General features: G+C 43.5%; 1 protein-coding gene across 1 annotated transcript; it reads right to left on the bottom strand.

Moving 5' to 3' along the window:
- Positions 1 to 8133: 8133 nt before the first annotated feature.
- Positions 8134 to 9027, bottom strand: LOC136992048 (olfactory receptor 4S2-like; the record flags this gene model as incomplete). The annotated part of the gene is made up of 1 exon (XM_067295729.1): positions 8134 to 9027. A coding segment is annotated over exon 1 (894 nt), but the record flags the coding sequence as incomplete, so codon positions are not given.
- Positions 9028 to 18472: the final 9445 nt, after the last annotated feature.

Here is an 18472-nt window from a genome sequence, read left to right on the forward strand (position 1 = left end):
GGAGTGCGTGGCACAGAATTGCAGTTCTCTGTTCTTTTAGGAACGTTTGCTCATGTAGGAAAAACACCAGTCTGTCAAGATGAGAAAAAGCTTTCAAAGATATTCAAGAGGAGAAAAGCAATGTGATTTGAATTTATGGCCATTTCTGCTACGTCTTCAGTATTTGAAAGGGGTAGCCTCTTCCAGTGCAACACACAGAACCTGAAGTTCTGGAAAGGAAATCTTGGAGAAGAGACACCCGTGTTTTTGCCCCCCAAACACTAGGGAAAGTAACTGTCCCTCTTCTGTTAAATCTCCCTCTTCTGTCACTCATTACTACCTCCTTTTTCCCCTTCTGCCTGGAAACATGAAAAAACTACAGAACTGCAAAAAAGACTGACTTCTAATTTTGCTACCATTGTGAAGTAACAAGAACTTATTCCTGCTTTTCTTCTCCACATATCAGCAATCCACTTGAGGCAACTGAGTGAACTGGTAGTTATTTTAAGGACATTGGACATAATCTGAAAGTTAATCAAGCTGCAGTGTTCTTTCACTTAAAAGAATGACGGAATAAGATGGTGACTTACCAACTACATGTCTGCCATCAATGTGATTTTGAGAATAAATGACCAATCATTTCTGGGAGATGAGAAAGTTGGGAAAGGCTTTGGAATCCTTTTATCAGTTCAGCTAAGCTAGCTCTAAGGATAGGTGTTCTATCACTAGTAGATGTTTCATCCCTTCTGGCTGAGTTTACAAATGCTGTCCCTCAGTTGGCAGAAGGAGTTGAAATCTTTATTGAGCTGAAAGTGACAGAATTAATCTCGGACAGGCGAGAGGTTCCTGCCTCTGCATAAGGTTTACAGTCAAAGGGGGATGGAAAGAGGTCTTGCGGATTCCCTTTGCATTTCACTGCAAGCCTGTTAGGGCTGTTATTTCCCCTGACTTCCTCTCCTTAAAGCTGTGCATAACTATAGCAAAGATTGTGTCCCTGTGATCATCTATGGCACCCTAAAGAAGGATTTTACAAGTCTCAGGAAAATGTAGCCTTTTGGTCCTGCTAGTTGCCATCTTTCTGTTGCTGCAGAGGCTGAAGCTCAAGGTTTATCTCTTGTTTCTGATTATTAAGTATCATCAGGTATGTGAAGTTCACAGTTTTTACACGTATCAATGTTGTGCTTTCCTTATCTTCAACAGAGAAGTGAGATTTTTAAAGCAGATTTCTGAGGTGTCCAAAATTGTCTCTTTCAGTGGACTCCCAGCTCAAAGGAAGGAAATAGCTTGAGAAAAAACCACAGGCATCATTTTACTTTACTGTGTATGTTTACAGGTCTCTGGGAAGAGCAATGTACAATACTACTCTTCCAGAAAAAGACAGGTAGATTGTCATCAAAGAGCTTCCCTGCACAGCAATGAGTCATGTCTGCACACCTCTCTCTGCGCTGATGTTTAAGATAGTCAAAGCCATCTCGAGCTAAGCATCAGCAGAACCGGCAGCATGTTTCAATCAAGAATCACAATCTCAAACCTAAATATGCTTTCTGACAAATATCATCAAAAAGAACAGATTTTCATAAGCCCCACATTCATCTAAGCCCTGCATTCACCTATCCCTTAGTCTCCACCTCAAGAAACCCAGACAAAATTAGGGAATTTAAAAAGTTAAAGAGCTGCTGTCTCTTCAAATCTACAGTTTGCTTTTCTAAGAAAGCCTTCTGATCCAACATCCAGAATCCTGTTCCTCTTCTTCCCTTCCCCAAATCTCAGTTCCAGAAGGAGATTTGGGAAAATCCCTGCCTTGAATCACTTGTCATGACAGCAATGCTAAAGTAAGTCCATTTGCGGTAGAACAGCATTGCCCAGAGTCAGGAGGTCCTAGGGGCATTTGGGGGTTTCCCTGCTGCAAACAGTTGAGGAAAACTCGATGAATCAAGAACAGTACTGTTAAGAATTTTAGGGAAATTTTCAGTGTTCAGCTAGGAATTAGGCTATATCTTATGGAGTATGGAGAGATATTGGATCCCCGTATTTCCACTGAGATACCTATTCCTTAGATTTTTATAGTGTAAAGCACCAGACGACTGGCCAAAGTATGAAACTTCATCCAGTCTCTAAATAAAGCGGTGAAAAATGTCCCGATAATTGAACTGGTTTGTGGCTCCAACATTGACTATGGTATTTAACCATGCTTGGATTGCTGCTCTGATAGATTATAAAGCTCAGCTATGACATAAGGTCAAGGCCTTGGAAAGGTGTTAGCAGAGCTCCTTTAAATGAAGCGTTCCCGGAGACACCAGGTTGGCACAGACTGATGAAAATCGGAGTGAATGCCTGGCACTGGGGAACGGCCTCTGTGTCCATCAGTGTTCCTGGGAGCCTTGGAAAGTCTAGTACGGTGTATGTCACCCTTCACTGTAAGGCAGACACCTAGTGCAGCATCCTGCTCCTCTCATGCTCCTATTTACTATGCAATGAATCGCAGTCCCCTCAAAGATCTCTTGCTGTCTTCAGCAGCTCTCTCAAGTTGAGGCACCTCCTGTCAGCACACCAATATATGTGAGATGAAACCTGCTTGTGCTGTGCCATCCTGAAGGATTTGCTTTCTCTTGGAAGCTTAGCACCACCATCACTTTTTTTGTGTAGAAACGTGAGCAGACACCACTCTCCGAAGCTCGTAGGAGCTAGTGGGAAAGCATAACCTCTCAAAATACCTAGTTATTCCTCTTAATGCCAGGAGAAGCCTAGACCTGAGACTTACACAGCTCTAAGGTGTCTAAAGGTAAAAGCCACAATACCACCCCAAAGGCTCGGGTTTGACTGGTGACAGTATGCTCACATCCTTTTGACTGACAGTTTCCAAAGAAAGATGAGAGCTACATGAAACCTTGAATTTAGTTTCAGTTCTACTCTTGTCTGCTGAGAAGATGGTGGAAGGGCGCATATAGATGAAAATGCATGGCCCAAAGAACAGAAGTGCAACAGTGATATGGGAGGTGCAGGTAGAGAGTGCTTCGAGACGCCCTTTGGAAGAGCGTGTCCTCAAAGAGACCAAAATAATGACATAGGACACAACAAGAACAAGCAAAGAGCCTGAGGAAATCAGACCACTATTGGCAACCACGATGCAACCAACCACGTAGGTGTCAGTGCAGGCCAGCTTCAGCAAAGCGTGTACATCACAGAAGTAGTGGTCGATCTCATTGGGCCCACAAAACACTAGCTGAGCGGTCAGCAGGGTCTGCACCAGGGAGTGCACACAGCCTCCCACCCACGAAGCTGCCACCAGCCGGCCACACACATGCTTGTTCATAATGCTTGTGTAATGAAGCGGCTTGCATATAGCAGTGTAACGATCATGCGCCATTGCTATGAGGATGAACATCTCCGTGCAGGCAAAGAGACGGACCCCAAAGAGCTGTGCTATGCAGCCCACAAAAGAGATGGTCTTCTTTTCAGCAAGAAGGTCATAAATGAGTTTGGGAACTGTGACAGTAGAGTAACTGATATCTACAAAGGACAAGCAGCTCAGGAAGAAGCATGGGGTGGGAGAGTCCAGCTGTTGACTGTTCTGTATAGTGATGATGATAAGCAGGTTTCCAAGAATAATAGTGGCATAGAAGACTAAGAAGAATGTGAAGCATACTTTTGCTAATGTATCATCTTGTGTGAGTCCCTGGAATACAAACTCTGTCACATTGTTCTTGTTCTTCATATACGTCACGTAGACAGGACCTGAAGCACAGAATAAAGCCACCTGTGATGGCATTAGAAACACAGTGCTATCAGTACACATCCATGTCGATCACTGGTATGTTCAATATCAATGTATTCCCTTTTATGCCTTTTGGGGAAAGTTTCCTTTCAAAGTCAATGCTTCTCTCAAGGAGTGACAGTTGATATCTGACTCAGAATGTATTACTGAAGTGTGTATTAGCGAGCTCCACTTATTTGCTTGAGGGAGTTGGTGGAAATATCCTCCAGATTCATATTTCTGATCTTTGCCCCTTTTAAAAAGGAAGACTAGTCACTAGGTTGCCTAAACATCCACTTTTGTTGTGTTGATTTGGAAATGAAAAACTGACTGAGAAGGGTAGTGCATGTTTTGATTTGAGTCTCAACACGTTAGTCATGCCCTAAGGAATTCTGCTCAGGCAGTGAACGTACCTTCTTTTTCAACCCTCTGAGGGAATTCAACAGAACTAGTCCTTGCTATTGCTCTCTGACTCTGTAGAATGTCCATGCATTTCTGTGCAGCCATCAATATTCACATCATGACACAAGGCAGCTGGCTAATTAACATCACTTCAGCTATCAGCATAGATCCTTCTGGAGGAGGTAAAGTGGACACCTACCTCATGTCTGTTTAGCAGAGATGTGCCTTTAGGCACAAACTGTCTTTAAGGCGCCCTAAGTGAAATCAGACCATGTTCAAGGCATGCCAGGAAACCTGAAGCAGGAGAGTCATTGTCCTATAAGTGCTGTACTGGGCTACATCTTGTGTGGATTGGTTCCAGTTATTGCTCATGAGTTTCTGGGTTGCGACCTCAGTCTCCAAAAGAGCAGGCTTGTATTTTCTCAGACCACCTTTCCTACAGCACATGGGTGAATACTGGAGATAATCTGCATTAACGATGTGTCAGTAAGATTTTTGTACACCTCAGCCAAGTTCTGGACTAGGCATGGAAACCCCCATAAACACACCTGTGATGCCCCTGGGGTAATAAATACACCACTGCTGAATCTCCTTTACTCACCAACACCCTTGTATTCACCTTTGCTGCACTCTAGTGCAGTATGCAAGTATCACTAGTGTTGCGTTTCTACACTGAAAAGATAGATGGCAAGAGCTGCATAACAGTGTCTACAATACTGGCAAGTCCTTTGGGACCTTAATCCTGTTCCACAATCACAGGTCAATCAGTTCTTTCTCACGAGATCTCTGCCTCTTCCACCCTCCAACTTCAGCAGCAGAGGAAATATTCTTTCATGTCTCCGTCCCTATCTCCATGCCACTCCGTGGGCAGAGGGAAAGCAGTGTGGGGAGGCCCAAAGCGTGTGTGTTAAGAGCATTGTTGCCACGATGTGCACAGCTAGAGGGGACAAGTTAAGACTGAGTACATAGGCAGTGCTGCAGCTACCTATTGAGTCCTTGACTCTGTAACACCAGAAACTTCCTTTTGACAGATATTTCTGGAAATGGCATATAACTGAAAAATAAGCAAAGAAGACACCAATTAAAACAAAGGGTAAAAAAAAATGGAGTACTTTCTACCTCATAAAATGCACCTCACAAAAGTCACTCAACAGTAATGCCTCTTTTCAAAGGCAGGATTTCATAGTCATGCTTGAACAAAGCAAAGAAGCAAGATCAGAAAACTTGCACAGTTTATATTTGCTAGTCTCCAAAAGTTTGCCTGCTATTCTCCTCTGATGACCTTCTCGGACCACTTCAGGCACTTTCATCAAAACCTCTCAGCTCCAAGCTGCTTCTTGTGTGTCACGAGAGCAGTCCACACCTCTGCCAGGGCTGAAAACTACAGAGGATGAAACGGACAGCCTGAATGTCTAGCTCCATTTCTCATTCTGCAAAAAGAACTTCCAAGAGCATCTGCAAGAACAACTCTCTCTCTCCAGATGGGGAAGTTGTGGCAGAAATATTTCAAGTAAATTGCACAGCAGAAGCACAAGCTTACCAGAAGCAACGAGATCCCAGAGGCATGTGAAGTTTTCTTCGTCAGAAAGAATCAGTGGACGGGGAGCTAAAATATATATTTTGGACAGCTATTAGAGTAATCTCTACAGGGTGACTCTGGAGCGTGATCACCTAGACCATGTCACATTGTGGGGGGGTTTGCTTGCGTTCTTGCTTGCTTTCCAATGCTGTCCAGATAAATGGACTTCATTTAGTATTAGCTATGTGCTTCTTTTGGAAACATTTCTATTTAAAATCAATGTCATGGCTGACCATTTGCAAGAGTTTGTGTTCACATTACCCTTGCAATCAAACATTTTTTGCGTAAAGATGTCTCTTACACGTCTCAGATATTTTTTCCCTTCCAAGCCAATATTTCACATATGCTTTCTTCTTTCTTATTAACTTGCTCTTACCATTGCATGTTTGCAGCATAAATAAATATCAGAACTGTGCTATATGACTGTTGGCACTTAGACATCTGGTCTGTACACGTTTGAAACAAGAAGTAAACGAGGAAATTATTTCAAGACTTTAAAAATGTTTGTGGTCAGGCCTCACTACTTGCCAGGTATTTTTACTCAGGCAATGCAAAATACAGAAGCAGCTGGTTAGTCCTCATATTAAGTCATTATAAGAATCTGGGCCAATGTGTAGAGGAATCAAATGTTGTTGTTGTTGTTGTTGTATTCGCCTTCCATAAACTATGGTCCCACTGTTGCCTGCTTGCACCCGGCAGCCAGAAGAGAAATCAGAAAAATCATGGTGTTCTTCCCCAAAACATTTAAAAAAAAAACAAAACAGTTTTAAAATTATAAGCCTTAGCTTGAACTGGCCGTGTGCCCTAACGCCTCAGCAGTTTCAGTATGAAGGGGGTCAGTGGGCCCCATCTGTCTTTCTACCTGCCCCACCCCGGGTGAGACAGACCAACCTCTGAAGGCGCCTGTCCCTCTCTGTTGACAATGGTGCTGAGCTAGACAACTGTCCTTCATTGCATGAAGAATTTAGACTGCTACAAATAGGTGGGGATGGTCCCACCTTTAGCTGTGTCCACAGAGTGTGAATGCTGGGTGAGGGACATGCTGGCCCAGGCCTGAGGGACACTATCCCTCTAAGCCTTGAGAATCAGGATTTATCCCAGTTCCGTCCTGCTGGCTGCCATCCACATAACCCACCACGGTGAGGAGAAGACACTGAGACACCTGCAGTGTACTGGTGCATGCCTGTGAAACGGGAACCCACTCTGCCACCCCCTGCATAGAGCAGAGGACATTCGGGGAACCAGAGCATTTGCGACATTGTCCCAGGGTTTGGTCTGTAGATCTGCCGCTCTCCTGTGCAGGCAACACCTTCTTATCTTGAATCACACTTAAGCCATGTTAAGGTGCAACACAAGTGCAAGCAAGTGTTTATAGGGAACGTGAAGTGAAGGAAGGAAAAAGAAAGTGCTTTAGTTACTTTCAGAGTGCATTACACAGATGTCTTTCTCCCTCACACAGCTCATTTGCTCTTTTCCTCCTGGCAAGGTAGGAGTCAGGGTCCCGTGGCTCCTCGTGGCTCCTTCGTCCTTGTGGAGAACCTTAGCTGCTACAACTAACCTCCCTGTGGCAGCTGTGCCTGGCTCTGAGATGATTTAATCTTCCATCTTCACATTTCTTCTCTTCCCTCCTGCAGGAGTAGCTGCTCCAGCTATTCCCTTGGAATACATGTTTCTTCCTTTGCCTGGGCCTGTAGATGTGCCCTGTTGGGCTAGGAGTTATCCTGCGTACAGGAATTATCCCCAAACAACTCTTTTTTTTCATTGACTCATAAAATTGTGCCCCCCAATGCTTTCTTTGGTGGCGACAATTTCCTATGGTGAGCAATTTATCTTTCACTTGGATCTTTTATTCTCTATTAGTCTAAACATTAAAATGCAAAATCTGAGGCAGAGATGAAGGGCAGAGGGGATGGCTAGGAAGGAGGGCATTAGTGATAGGTGAACTACTGCAGAAAGGCAGAGAGTTGAACTGGAATGGGAAGGGGAGAAGCTTCTCCTCATATCATCTGCATCAGCAAATGACCCAGCCAGCATCTAATATCAGCAGTTTAATTGCTAACCCATGGATTCAGCATATGACAATGCAGTACTCATAAGAAGGCATTCATTTATTTATTTGCTGGTGTCTCGACAGTGCTTGGAAGCCCCAGTCCTGGGCCTGTGCTATTCAAAAAGAGAACATAAAGGGAATCCCTGCTAGTCACAGAGTTTACAATGCCATTCCAATCAAAACATGAACTTTCAGCATCTTCCTAATTACTGCAACAGCTAAAACCAAGCTTTTCTTCAAAAGGGAGCTTTCAGTAAATTTTCCAAAATGGAATTATAGTGAGAGAGACTTGATTTTCTCAGCTCCTGAGAAAATGTTACCACAGTTCTACACCTCACCCTTTTCTCTCCAAACTTTTCTATTCCACAGTTTTCTCATGGCACTTTTCATCTCCTCATTTCTCAGTGTGTAGATGAGTGGGTTCAGCATGGACGTGATGACATTGTAAAACACAGCTACGCTCTTGTCCTCTGAGAGATTGCTGGATGGGCGTATGTAGGTGAATGTGCATGGCCCAAAGAAGAGAATCACCACAGTAATGTGGGACCCACAGGTGGAGGGGGCTTTGTACCGCCCTTCGGATGTTCGCCTTTTCAAGGATAACAAAATGACAATGTAGGACGTGACCAGGATGAAGAAAGAGACCAAAGAAATCATTCCACTGTTGGCAACGACAATGATGCCCACAACATAGGTGTCGGTACAGGCCAGTTGTAGTAGGGGATGGACATCACAACAGTAGTGGTCAATTTTGTTGGGACCACAAAAAGGGAGGCTAACAGTTATGAGGGTCTGCACCAGGGAGTGCACAAAGCCCCCCACCCATGAACCCATCGCCATCCAGCCACACACACGCCTGGTCATGAGGGTGGTGTAGTGCAGGGGTCTGCATATGGCAAAGTAGCGATCATAGGCCATCATTGTGAGGATGAAGATCTCAGCGCCGCCAAAGATATGAAACCCAAATAGCTGTGCCATGCAACCCCCAAAGGAAATGGTTTTCTTATCAACAAGGAAGTCAGCAATCATTTTGGGAGCTGTGACAGAAGAGTAGCAAATATCTGCAATGGACAGGTGGCAGAGAAAGAAATACATGGGGGAGTTCAGACGTTGACTGCTAACTACAGTGACAACGATGAGCAGATTTCCTGCCAGAGTAACAATATAGAAGAAAAAAAACACCACAAAACACATTTTCTGCACCCCTTGGTTCTTTGAAAGGCCCAGAAGAATGAATTCCTTCACACTGCTTGCATTCTCCATGTTGATCAGTCAGGTGGCAATATGCAATATACAGCTTATACACCTGGGAAAACAAAGACAGACACATGATTCATCAGCATTTTTTCATTATTAATAATGAATTCTATATCAGAAGTGGATACAAACCAAGCAAGATATAGCATTAGCATTAAGCTTTTGAAGCGTTTAGTTTCTGTCATGTATTTTTTCACAGCTACTTAATTGTCCACAGTACAAAGCTTCTGCCATGGCTTTGGTGGCATGGAGATAGGTGCACTCTGTGTTATGTTCCTTAATCCTGGTCCTCCAGGATCTTGAAGGACTGGCTCCACGGCTGGTAGCCTTCCATGCACTAAGGACAAGGCCAGAGTGTTCACCTTGGGCACTACAAGGCAGATAATGCAGCATGTTTGCCCTCAGGGGAGACAAAGTCCCTGACAGCAATCTTTGTAAAATGGGTGTCTTTAAGAATACCTGGAAATATTGCTCAGAATGATGATTGGCTTTATAAGTACACATGATCTTTGAATTCTCGTTTAGAAGGGAAATGTACCCACATGCAGAGAAAAGAACTCTCTTGTGTATATACATTTTGAAACGTAAATATGAAATGTCACAGGCTGAAAAATGAGTTCTGGGAAGGTTATCTATCATGGAGGGGAAAAAAAGTACACATATGACTTAATGTAGTATTTCACATTGTTCTAAATCTCAGCATTGTTTCTATCAGAGGAAGGAAGAATGAAAGACTCTTGTGAGATCTTCTGTCCCAGCACTGTACTGATTTTACCTAGCGTGATTTTTGATACACTCTGCGTGATCCTTTCAAGGGTTAACTTAGCTTAATGAAGCTAATCTAACTAAACTCCTTCAACAGCCAGTATAGGTCTCTCTATAGGCTGATTCAGAATGACTAAATTAGGGTCCTTTGCAGAACCCTTTTTTCCTCCATTCACTATGAGGAGCTTAAGCAAATTAGCACCACCAGGTTAGAATGACCCTCAGAGAATAATCCCTTTTGGTGCCTGAAAGTAGCTCAGAGCTTTTTGTAATGCCATCCACCTGTTTTAGGTTATGGCTGAGCTCCTTGTCCCTAGGCATTTCTACATCCATACAGTTTCTCATTCGAGACAAGGTCACATTCCAGCATAAACATGGGACTTCTTTGGTTCACCCTGTATTCCAGCTACAACCCATCGAGCATTACGTGTCACTAATAAATGAGTAGCCTACATCTTTAGAAAGAGTGTAACGTCTCTAGCTTGCCATTATGCACCCAGACCACCAGAATTCCCTTGGTCAAAGAAGTCTGGGAACCACCAGATTAAACTCTTCACAGAGAGTTTAAGGTCAGCCAAAAGCAGGCACTCTTTTAATAAAAATATCCACTGTATGGGCTTCCTTCTAGGATCAAAACATTCCCCATCAGCTGGTGTTAAAATGCACCATTTTAAGTCCTGCAGAATTACATCACAACCAGGTCTTCTCATTTGTGTTGGTGATCTGTGAGCAAATCTGTGGAATGATTCAGTTAAGCCAAGTTATCTACCAACTACTTCAATCTGCAGCATAATCAGAAATTCTCGTGCAGGCACAAAGTGATCAAGCATCCACAGGAAACACTGAAACTGAGAAAAGCCAAGATTACTTTCAAACCCACAAAGTGAAGCCGAGAGAGGAAGTGGGCAAAGTTAGGGACTTTTCCTATGCTTACAGTTGTACTTACACTAGATGAAAGTTTTTCAAGCAGAAGGGTAAAATTTACATGGATGGTTCCCTTTCAGATATTTCTACAAGGAAAAGGATCAGTAAGAACAACGGGAGGTCAGTTTCTCCCTCGTCTTACCAAGTTGTGATCCTTTCTACCCCTCTTCCTTCTAATGAGCAACGACGTAGACTTCTCAACAGAATAAATGACAGGGATGAAATGAGCACACCTTTATGGCTGTGCAGTACCCAGTCGAAAAGAAATAGCTGGGCTCCATCCAAGCCAGAGCATCACTGGAAGCATACCACAGCAATCGCAGGGCCATGTTTAGGCAGTCAGAAAGGAGTGACCAAGAGAGAAATGGTCAGGGGAAACTATATGCCTGAATACCAGCAGATGGCAAACTCCTGAGCTAAAAACAAGGTGTGCATCTACAAAAGGACCGATTCACAATTCAGACAGCTCGACTATGTGTCTTGCTTGATAAGGTCCTTTCCATCACCACCAAACTGCATTTAACAAACTACCCATCTGTCTGATCTCATCTCATCACCTTAAGTCATGTAGGCACCTATACCTAAGCTAGGCATATTACACCTGACCAGTCTACTTGTAGATGTGATGAATCATGTGCTGCAGGTACCCGTTTCTTACTGCTGACTCCAAGAGGATTACTAGAATAACTAATTCAGTAGAGGATTGCCACCAGTTATGGCTTATCTCTTCAAGTGCCTTTGCAGGGGTAGACCTGAGCTATATGACATAATGCAATCAGCTGCAAAATAAAATGAATCTCATGTGTACTCTTAACATCTCAAAAAGGGTGAGAAATTGCACCATCTCCTTACTGCATGCATTCTTCCCTGAAATCTCAGGTGGTTATGGGAAACAAAAGAATAATATCGAAGCAGTCTAATCTGCAGCTGTAGAACTAGCTCTGTATATGATTCTAGCCAAAGATAACTAGAGACAGTTGATAACTTCAGTGGAAGTTCCTTTCTGTATTTTCACATTTGTGCAAGAAGAAAGGAAAAGGAAGAGGAAAGCAAAGCAAAGCAAACAAAGCGAAGCAAAGCGAGAAGCCAGAGAAGCTGCAAAACTTACCTCGCCTGTGTTTAGAGATCTAATATTTTGTGTAAGGGCTGTACAACTTTATCTCCTCAACTTCTGTCTTCCCTGGTATGAATGTGTTAGAGCACAGCACCTTTAAAGAACATAGAATGGCTTCTGGAAATCTTCCAAAACTTGCTTAGGAGGTGGCTGTTAGTGTATAACCCAACCCCATCTAATTCATTACTTGCTTTCGTGTGTCACAAGTGTATCTTGATGTTTCCTGCCTGTGTGAGAAGTGGTTTAATAGGCTGTGTGGATGATGTGACCTGGGTGTGCTGAATGATGCTTTCATATCCCAGGGCTGAGAAGAAAACCATTTAAGCACCAACCTTTAACCCTCTCGCAGGAAATCTTCCACCTGAAGGGCTCTTGGGGCTGGAGGAGGGAGGGGTGGAGGCTTCGTGAAGGGAAGGCGTGAAAGAAAGGGGCAAAGGAGGAGAATGAGTTCTGTCTTGACTGAAAAGTTTAAGTAAATATATTTTAAAGAAACAGTTGTCAGTCAATGCTTTTATAATGATATCACAAAGGCATTTCAGGGTTTCTCCATAAGAAATAACAGTCAAAGGAGTAGCTGAGTATTCAACTGGACAAGCATATGCATGGAACTATGCAGTTAACACTTCTCGGAGTTCTTCCTTACTCCAAGCTGATAGTTGTATGGATTTCCCATGTGTAAAGGGCCATTAGGTCCACTGCTCTGGCTTCCTAGCATTGTGAATGCTAAAACAGTCCATTTGTAATCTAGATATTTTCTCTTCTTTTTTAACTTCTGTGTATTCCAAAAAACATGTAAAAGAGAAATCCTCATTAAAGGAAACAAAGAAAGAAACCTCAAGCTGTAAGAAGAGTCACCATCCTCCAGGGATGGTAAAGAATTCCTATCACAGGAGTCTTTTAAGGACAGCTTGGGCTCATTTCTCTCAGGAGTGGTTACGATGAAGTTTTTATAGGGACAGAAGATGTCCTGGGTGACCTCTTGATGACCCTCCAAGTCCTATCTCACCAGAAATTTCATCACTGGAAATCCAGTGAATAAAGCCTCTTTGCAAGAATTTGCATGTTTTAACAGAGGTCAGTGAATTACAAAGTTAGTCAAAAAAATCCTTCATATACAAATTGGGAAACTGGGGGAGGAAGTCACCTATTTAATGCCAATGGAAGCCAGCAAATTTAACCCTGACTTAGTCACTCTAGGCTCTTCTGTGGAAAAGAATGAATGTCTCTGGAGGCAGATGCATCTGATCTACCTCAGAACTGATTTTAGGATGCGATTAGGTCTGAAATGGACATCTAGCTTTTAAACAAAATAACTTAGGGCGGACAAATCTCACTGTCATGATGGGCCCCATCTTTCTTAACCTGAGCAGCTGCAGTCAAAGGTGAACCTAAGAAATGAAACAAACGAAGCAAATAGACATGCTGATTTATATCAGCATATCATCTCAACCAAGGCCCAAGTCAAATTCATCATGGCTCTCAACTCTACTGTGTATTTGTAGCTTATGCCTCATGGATGTCAGGAAAGACATTGTCTCAGCTACTGTCCTTTCCTTTGTTTTGCTGAAATTTCTGGAAATGTGGAATGGCCTGATAGCAACATAGTTAATGTCTCCATCTCCTCTGCACAGAATGCCAGCGATCTACGCAGTGAAAACAGAAATCCTACAGTTAATGAGAATAAATACTGGTAAAGAAATGCCTTGGTGAAAATAGTCCCCTAACTTAAATATACTTTTATTGTCACCTGGAGTCTTGGGCAGCTTAATGAGGGTTAACAGTAGTCACTACAGGAAACGAGTATTGGGTAAGAAGGTAAACAAAGCCTTACAGTCTTTGGGAAAGGAAGAGGAGCAACAGATGACAGAAGCCAGAGATCAGGCCAATAGCATCTGGCCTGCTAACCTAGTGTGAACCAGCCTGCCACTTTCTGTACCCAGTGGCACACATGGCAGCGACTTGGCTAGCATCACATTCATGTCCTTTTGTTTCCTTAGCCAAATGGACTACCAGAGGTGACTTAATGCACAAGTCCAAATGAAGAATTGCTGCTACCTCCTGCTGCAAAATAATTCCCCATAGGGCTGTGCTTAGTGCCAGCAAAGGAGAAAGGTCTTTTCTCCATTTTCATTCCACTTACCTCGGCACCTGGCTCTGGACACCACTATGGCAGCAGGTCATGCTCAGGGGAGCTGTGATTTGGACAAGGAGGGACTGTGCATGGTGAGATGAACGAGGTTTTGCAGCTGGATAGTGAATACTGGCAAGGGGGTTGTTGATAGAGCCATGGTGAATGTGTGTTGTGAATTTGATGATGGGCAGGATGGGGACAAGTCATGGTGTGGAGGGAAGTTGTGAAACTTGAAATGGATGCTACATGGCCAGGGGCTGTCTTCGTGGAGTTTGTGAAATCAGAAGTGCCTGAGGTGTGGTGAGGGACTGTGCTGAAAGATAGTATGAAGTGGCAAGTAATACTGTGGGTGCTAAGCTGTGTTGAAAGACCTTGTGACATCAGAAGCGGACATCGTGTTTTGAAGGCTAACACTAGGAGAGGTTGCAAAATTGTGGCTGCTGAGGTGTCATAAGGCTGGCTAGAAAGTTCAAGGAGACCCTACAGTAGAACAGGTTGTGCGAAGTAGTAGGGGACAATGTATGGTGACAACTTGTGTTGGGAGAGGTTTTGAGGTCAGAAGAGGACACTCGGTAGTGGTGAGTGTGCTAAGGGAGGTTCTGTAGTGACAGTGGACCCTTGGGGAATGAGAAGTTGTGTTGAGGGAGGTTGTGAAATCAGCAGCAGGCATTAGGGAAGAGGACTGACAATTTCTCAATCTGTGTGACCCTGAGCAGCAGTAGAGCATCTTCTGCAAGGTCTGTGAAACTAGAGCTGCTCATGGATGCATCTGGGAAGCAAAGCATCAGTGCAAGAGTCAAGCTATAACTTTGGACAGACAGTTCTTGTGTTCTTCATATCGTGAGACTGTCTGAAGAAGGGAGAAGTAGCGAGAAAGCATTTCCTAAGCCATGACAGTGACAGGTTCTGTGCTGGGAGGGAAGGGGGAAGTGGTTGGAATCTAAGTGACCACATACAACAAACTAGATCCTTCCTCAAGAGAGTGACTGGCTGTTTCTCCAGATGTCACATTGAAATGACCGTGGCTTTTTTAACAGTGTCTAAATAGCCCAGCACCAGGATTTGATTTTACAGCACAAGGATTTTGTCTGGACCATCAGTCACAGAATTCAGGTGACAATTTTCACCAGCAGATCCACACCAGGCAGTTGCTGCAAATAGTCCCTGAAATACCAAGGAACCCACAAGAAGGTGAGAAAGTCCTGGATGGCTGCAACGATCTTTGCCATTGCCCTCTGTCTCTTGCTTTCTGCCATGATTTTGGAGAGATGGTGAGGGGAAGGGAGGAGAAAAAAGAACTGGGGGAAAGGATCTCCAATATTTTCCTTTCCTGCTGGTTAGAAATTGGCTATAGCTACACAATTGTCTTGATCATCTTCAAGATAAGGAGATCTTCTTTCTGGGGATCTTTTTCCAAGAACAAATGCTATTGCATTGCCCTAACTGCCCATCTGTCATAGAAGGTGGCATTCTTCAGAGATCAAACATTAGCAGTTTTGGTCTTAGATGATCAATTAAGATTAGCTGAGAAAACACAACAGCATAACTCTGTGTCCAGACAAGGAGATGTCTTTGTGGTGTCAAGTTTGTTCAGACTAACAGCTGCCACAAGAACTATACTGTGCTCAGCATGTAAACCACAGGAAGGATGTTTAATCTCAAGGGAAAGAAAGACCAGCTAGACTGCTGCTATTTGATGCAGGCTTTCATTAATTAGTTTCATTAAGGAAGTAGACTCAGGTTTTGAATATGCTTTGGAGACAGGAGACCAATCTTACCAAAGCCTTATAATAGATATATGAGAACCGTGAGTGACTTTTCCACTTGCTTTTGCACGGTCTATGGAAGAAACCATAGGATGGTTACTTCACTTGCATTATATGGAATGCAAAGTTTTTGATGATTCGGCATATCTCCACAGGGCGTCCATTACAACCAGTATGACACTACGTGACAGTACACTATCAATGGCCCAGGCTGATGCTGTTTAACATTATGAAATCTGATTGAAATGCTTTAGCTAGAAACGTAATCACCTGATGTTCCCTAAATGGCCAATGGAGAGAGAGGCACCTCCAGAGGATGACCCACATTTCAGGTGGGGTGAATTGCCTTGTGGAGATGATGGCAGCAGGGAGGTAAAACAACCACTTTCTTAATGTGAGCACCTGGTGAGAAGGTTGGAGTGAGCAAAGGCAGAGGTAGGTGCCACTCAAATAGTTGCGTCGTCTTTAAATCAGTTGGCAAATTGCTTCAGGTCACACAGAGAGGTTGTGGCAGAGGAGTGTGCTGCAACTGGATTCTCCAAAGGGTGGGTAACCACTAACCATCGGCTCTTCATTTCTCCTCACAGCATACTTGGTTCACAGAATTAGCGGCTGCTTCAGGTACTTTCTACTGTGGATCAAGTTCTGATAATTTTTCATTGTGGGAGATCTGCTGCGACCCCACAACCAGATGGAGAGGAAGTGGACACAGTCATAAGGCCATATATTTTCAATGGGCTTGCTACAGATGTTCAGGGAGCAGGTAGCCTTGTGAGTGCTGTTGGGCAAGCAGTAAGCTACTCTACTAAGATAAAGAAACAGAAGGTGAGTTTGGACTCAGATGTTACATGCAGGACTTACCTGCCTGTTCTGAAACAAACTGTGCTACAACAGACATTCCTTGCTTTCTGAAAGAGACAATGCTTTTTATTTCCCTTAGTCCATTTCAGAAGTACATACTTAAATTCTTTCTTGGATCTAACAGTCTCTAAAGGCTTGATGTTAGAAACACTCGAGGTCCCATAATGGCTGAGGATGGAATCTTCTAGCTCCCTGCAAAAGAGTATGCCGCAGTGCCAGAAGTTCCCTGGGTTCAGTCAACCCTAAAAGACACATCCTGCAAGCTGTGGTGATGAAATTAAGGGTGCAGTTCACCTCACCTGCCTTCAGCCATCCAGATGTTAAGCCACTAGGTGAAGCTAGCACCATGGGATGTGTCTGCAGTCAGCAGAGAAAGACAGGCAGCTGACTGTGCACACCTAAGACACCTATCTTAGGGCCAAAATATTACCCTTGCAGGTGCTCCTAAACCTCCATTAATTCTAATGGTAGCTTTAAAAGCTAAGTGCAATGAGACGTTTGTATTCTTAATGGATAAAGTTAGGTGCAATGGTTCCACTTGGATTCCCAACCAAGCACTGCCGGTGTATATGCCTGTCACAGACTCATGCGGCAAAACTATCCCCGCTGCCCCGGCCATCAGCTGGACGAGGAGATTACCTGCATAGTCTTTCCGTGTAGCACTGGAGACAGGGTGGGTTGTTGAGATGAAACAATAATGTTTCAATTTGTCACATTTCACCCGTTCAGGTAGTCTGTCTCCCCACTTGCTGTGGCATTTGACAAAGGGGTAAGGAACTATTCGTGTCGGTTAGATTATCCCATGATTCACCTCTTCACCACTGTCCTTATTTTGACTTGTTTCTCTCTTCTTTTTGACTATCTCCTGCTGTCTTTCATGGCACTTCTCTATCTTGTCATGTCCAAATTAACAGCTGGCAGGGCGAGTAGGAAAGAGTCACACAGTTTGACCTCATTGCACAAAAGTGGAGTGAATTTTATTTCTGGACCTTTGGTTTTGGAGGTTTTTTTGGGGGGCAAGATTCTCATTCAAATCCCAGTATCATGGGGGAGGGAGCAGGGTGAATTGACAGAACGGTGTGAAACAGTTATTTAAGCCATAATTCCAATGTCATGTGAGGGTCAGACACTTTCTCCTACACATGCTTCCTAAAACTTCTGAGAAAGAAATTAGTAAGGCCTGACTCTGTCAGACTGAATTATTATCTACACATAAGGCTCCAGAGGCCAAACCAATCACATTAAACTGCATTTCATTAAAATAGAAATCAGTCATCAACATAAGAAACTACCAGCTATATGACTACTCGACGATGTTTTCTGGGAGTATGGATAGGAAAAACTCGGTCTGATTTAAAGCTGCCTAAATTTGTATGTTGACTATCTACAACTTTCATACACTTTTGACAATATTCATCTCACCTAATCGTAGCTCTATGAAGCAAAGACAATTATATCTGGGCTAATATCCCTGGGTTCTCTTTTTATTAAGAAAAGAAAATGAGGAACTTTTCGGGTATGATCAATCTGAGCTAACATTGCTTTATTTTAGCTTACTTGTTCCCACCACTGGCTGTAAAAGGAGCCTCAAGAAATAAGTTCAAAAAGAGACACATACATTGTAATCTAGCTTTTCCTACATGCCACACACAATTTGGCCTCAGATACGGTGTTTTAAATGACACATAGAAGCTCTGGGCTCCAAGTCCAGACACAGCAATCCTTTCCTGAATCTACCTCTGGCTACAAAGAGCTGGAAAGGCATTGCAAACACCACCAGATGATCAGGAGAGAAAGTCACACGAGCTACCACCTCTGTGCTCTCTGCTTAGAGGTCTGTGTGAAATCAGAGACAGTGACAGATCAGTACTTCACAGTGAAGCCCTCATT

The sequence above is a fragment of the Apteryx mantelli genome, chromosome 4 (assembly GCF_036417845.1).
Source record: "Apteryx mantelli isolate bAptMan1 chromosome 4, bAptMan1.hap1, whole genome shotgun sequence".
NCBI lineage: Eukaryota > Metazoa > Chordata > Aves > Apterygiformes > Apterygidae > Apteryx > Apteryx mantelli.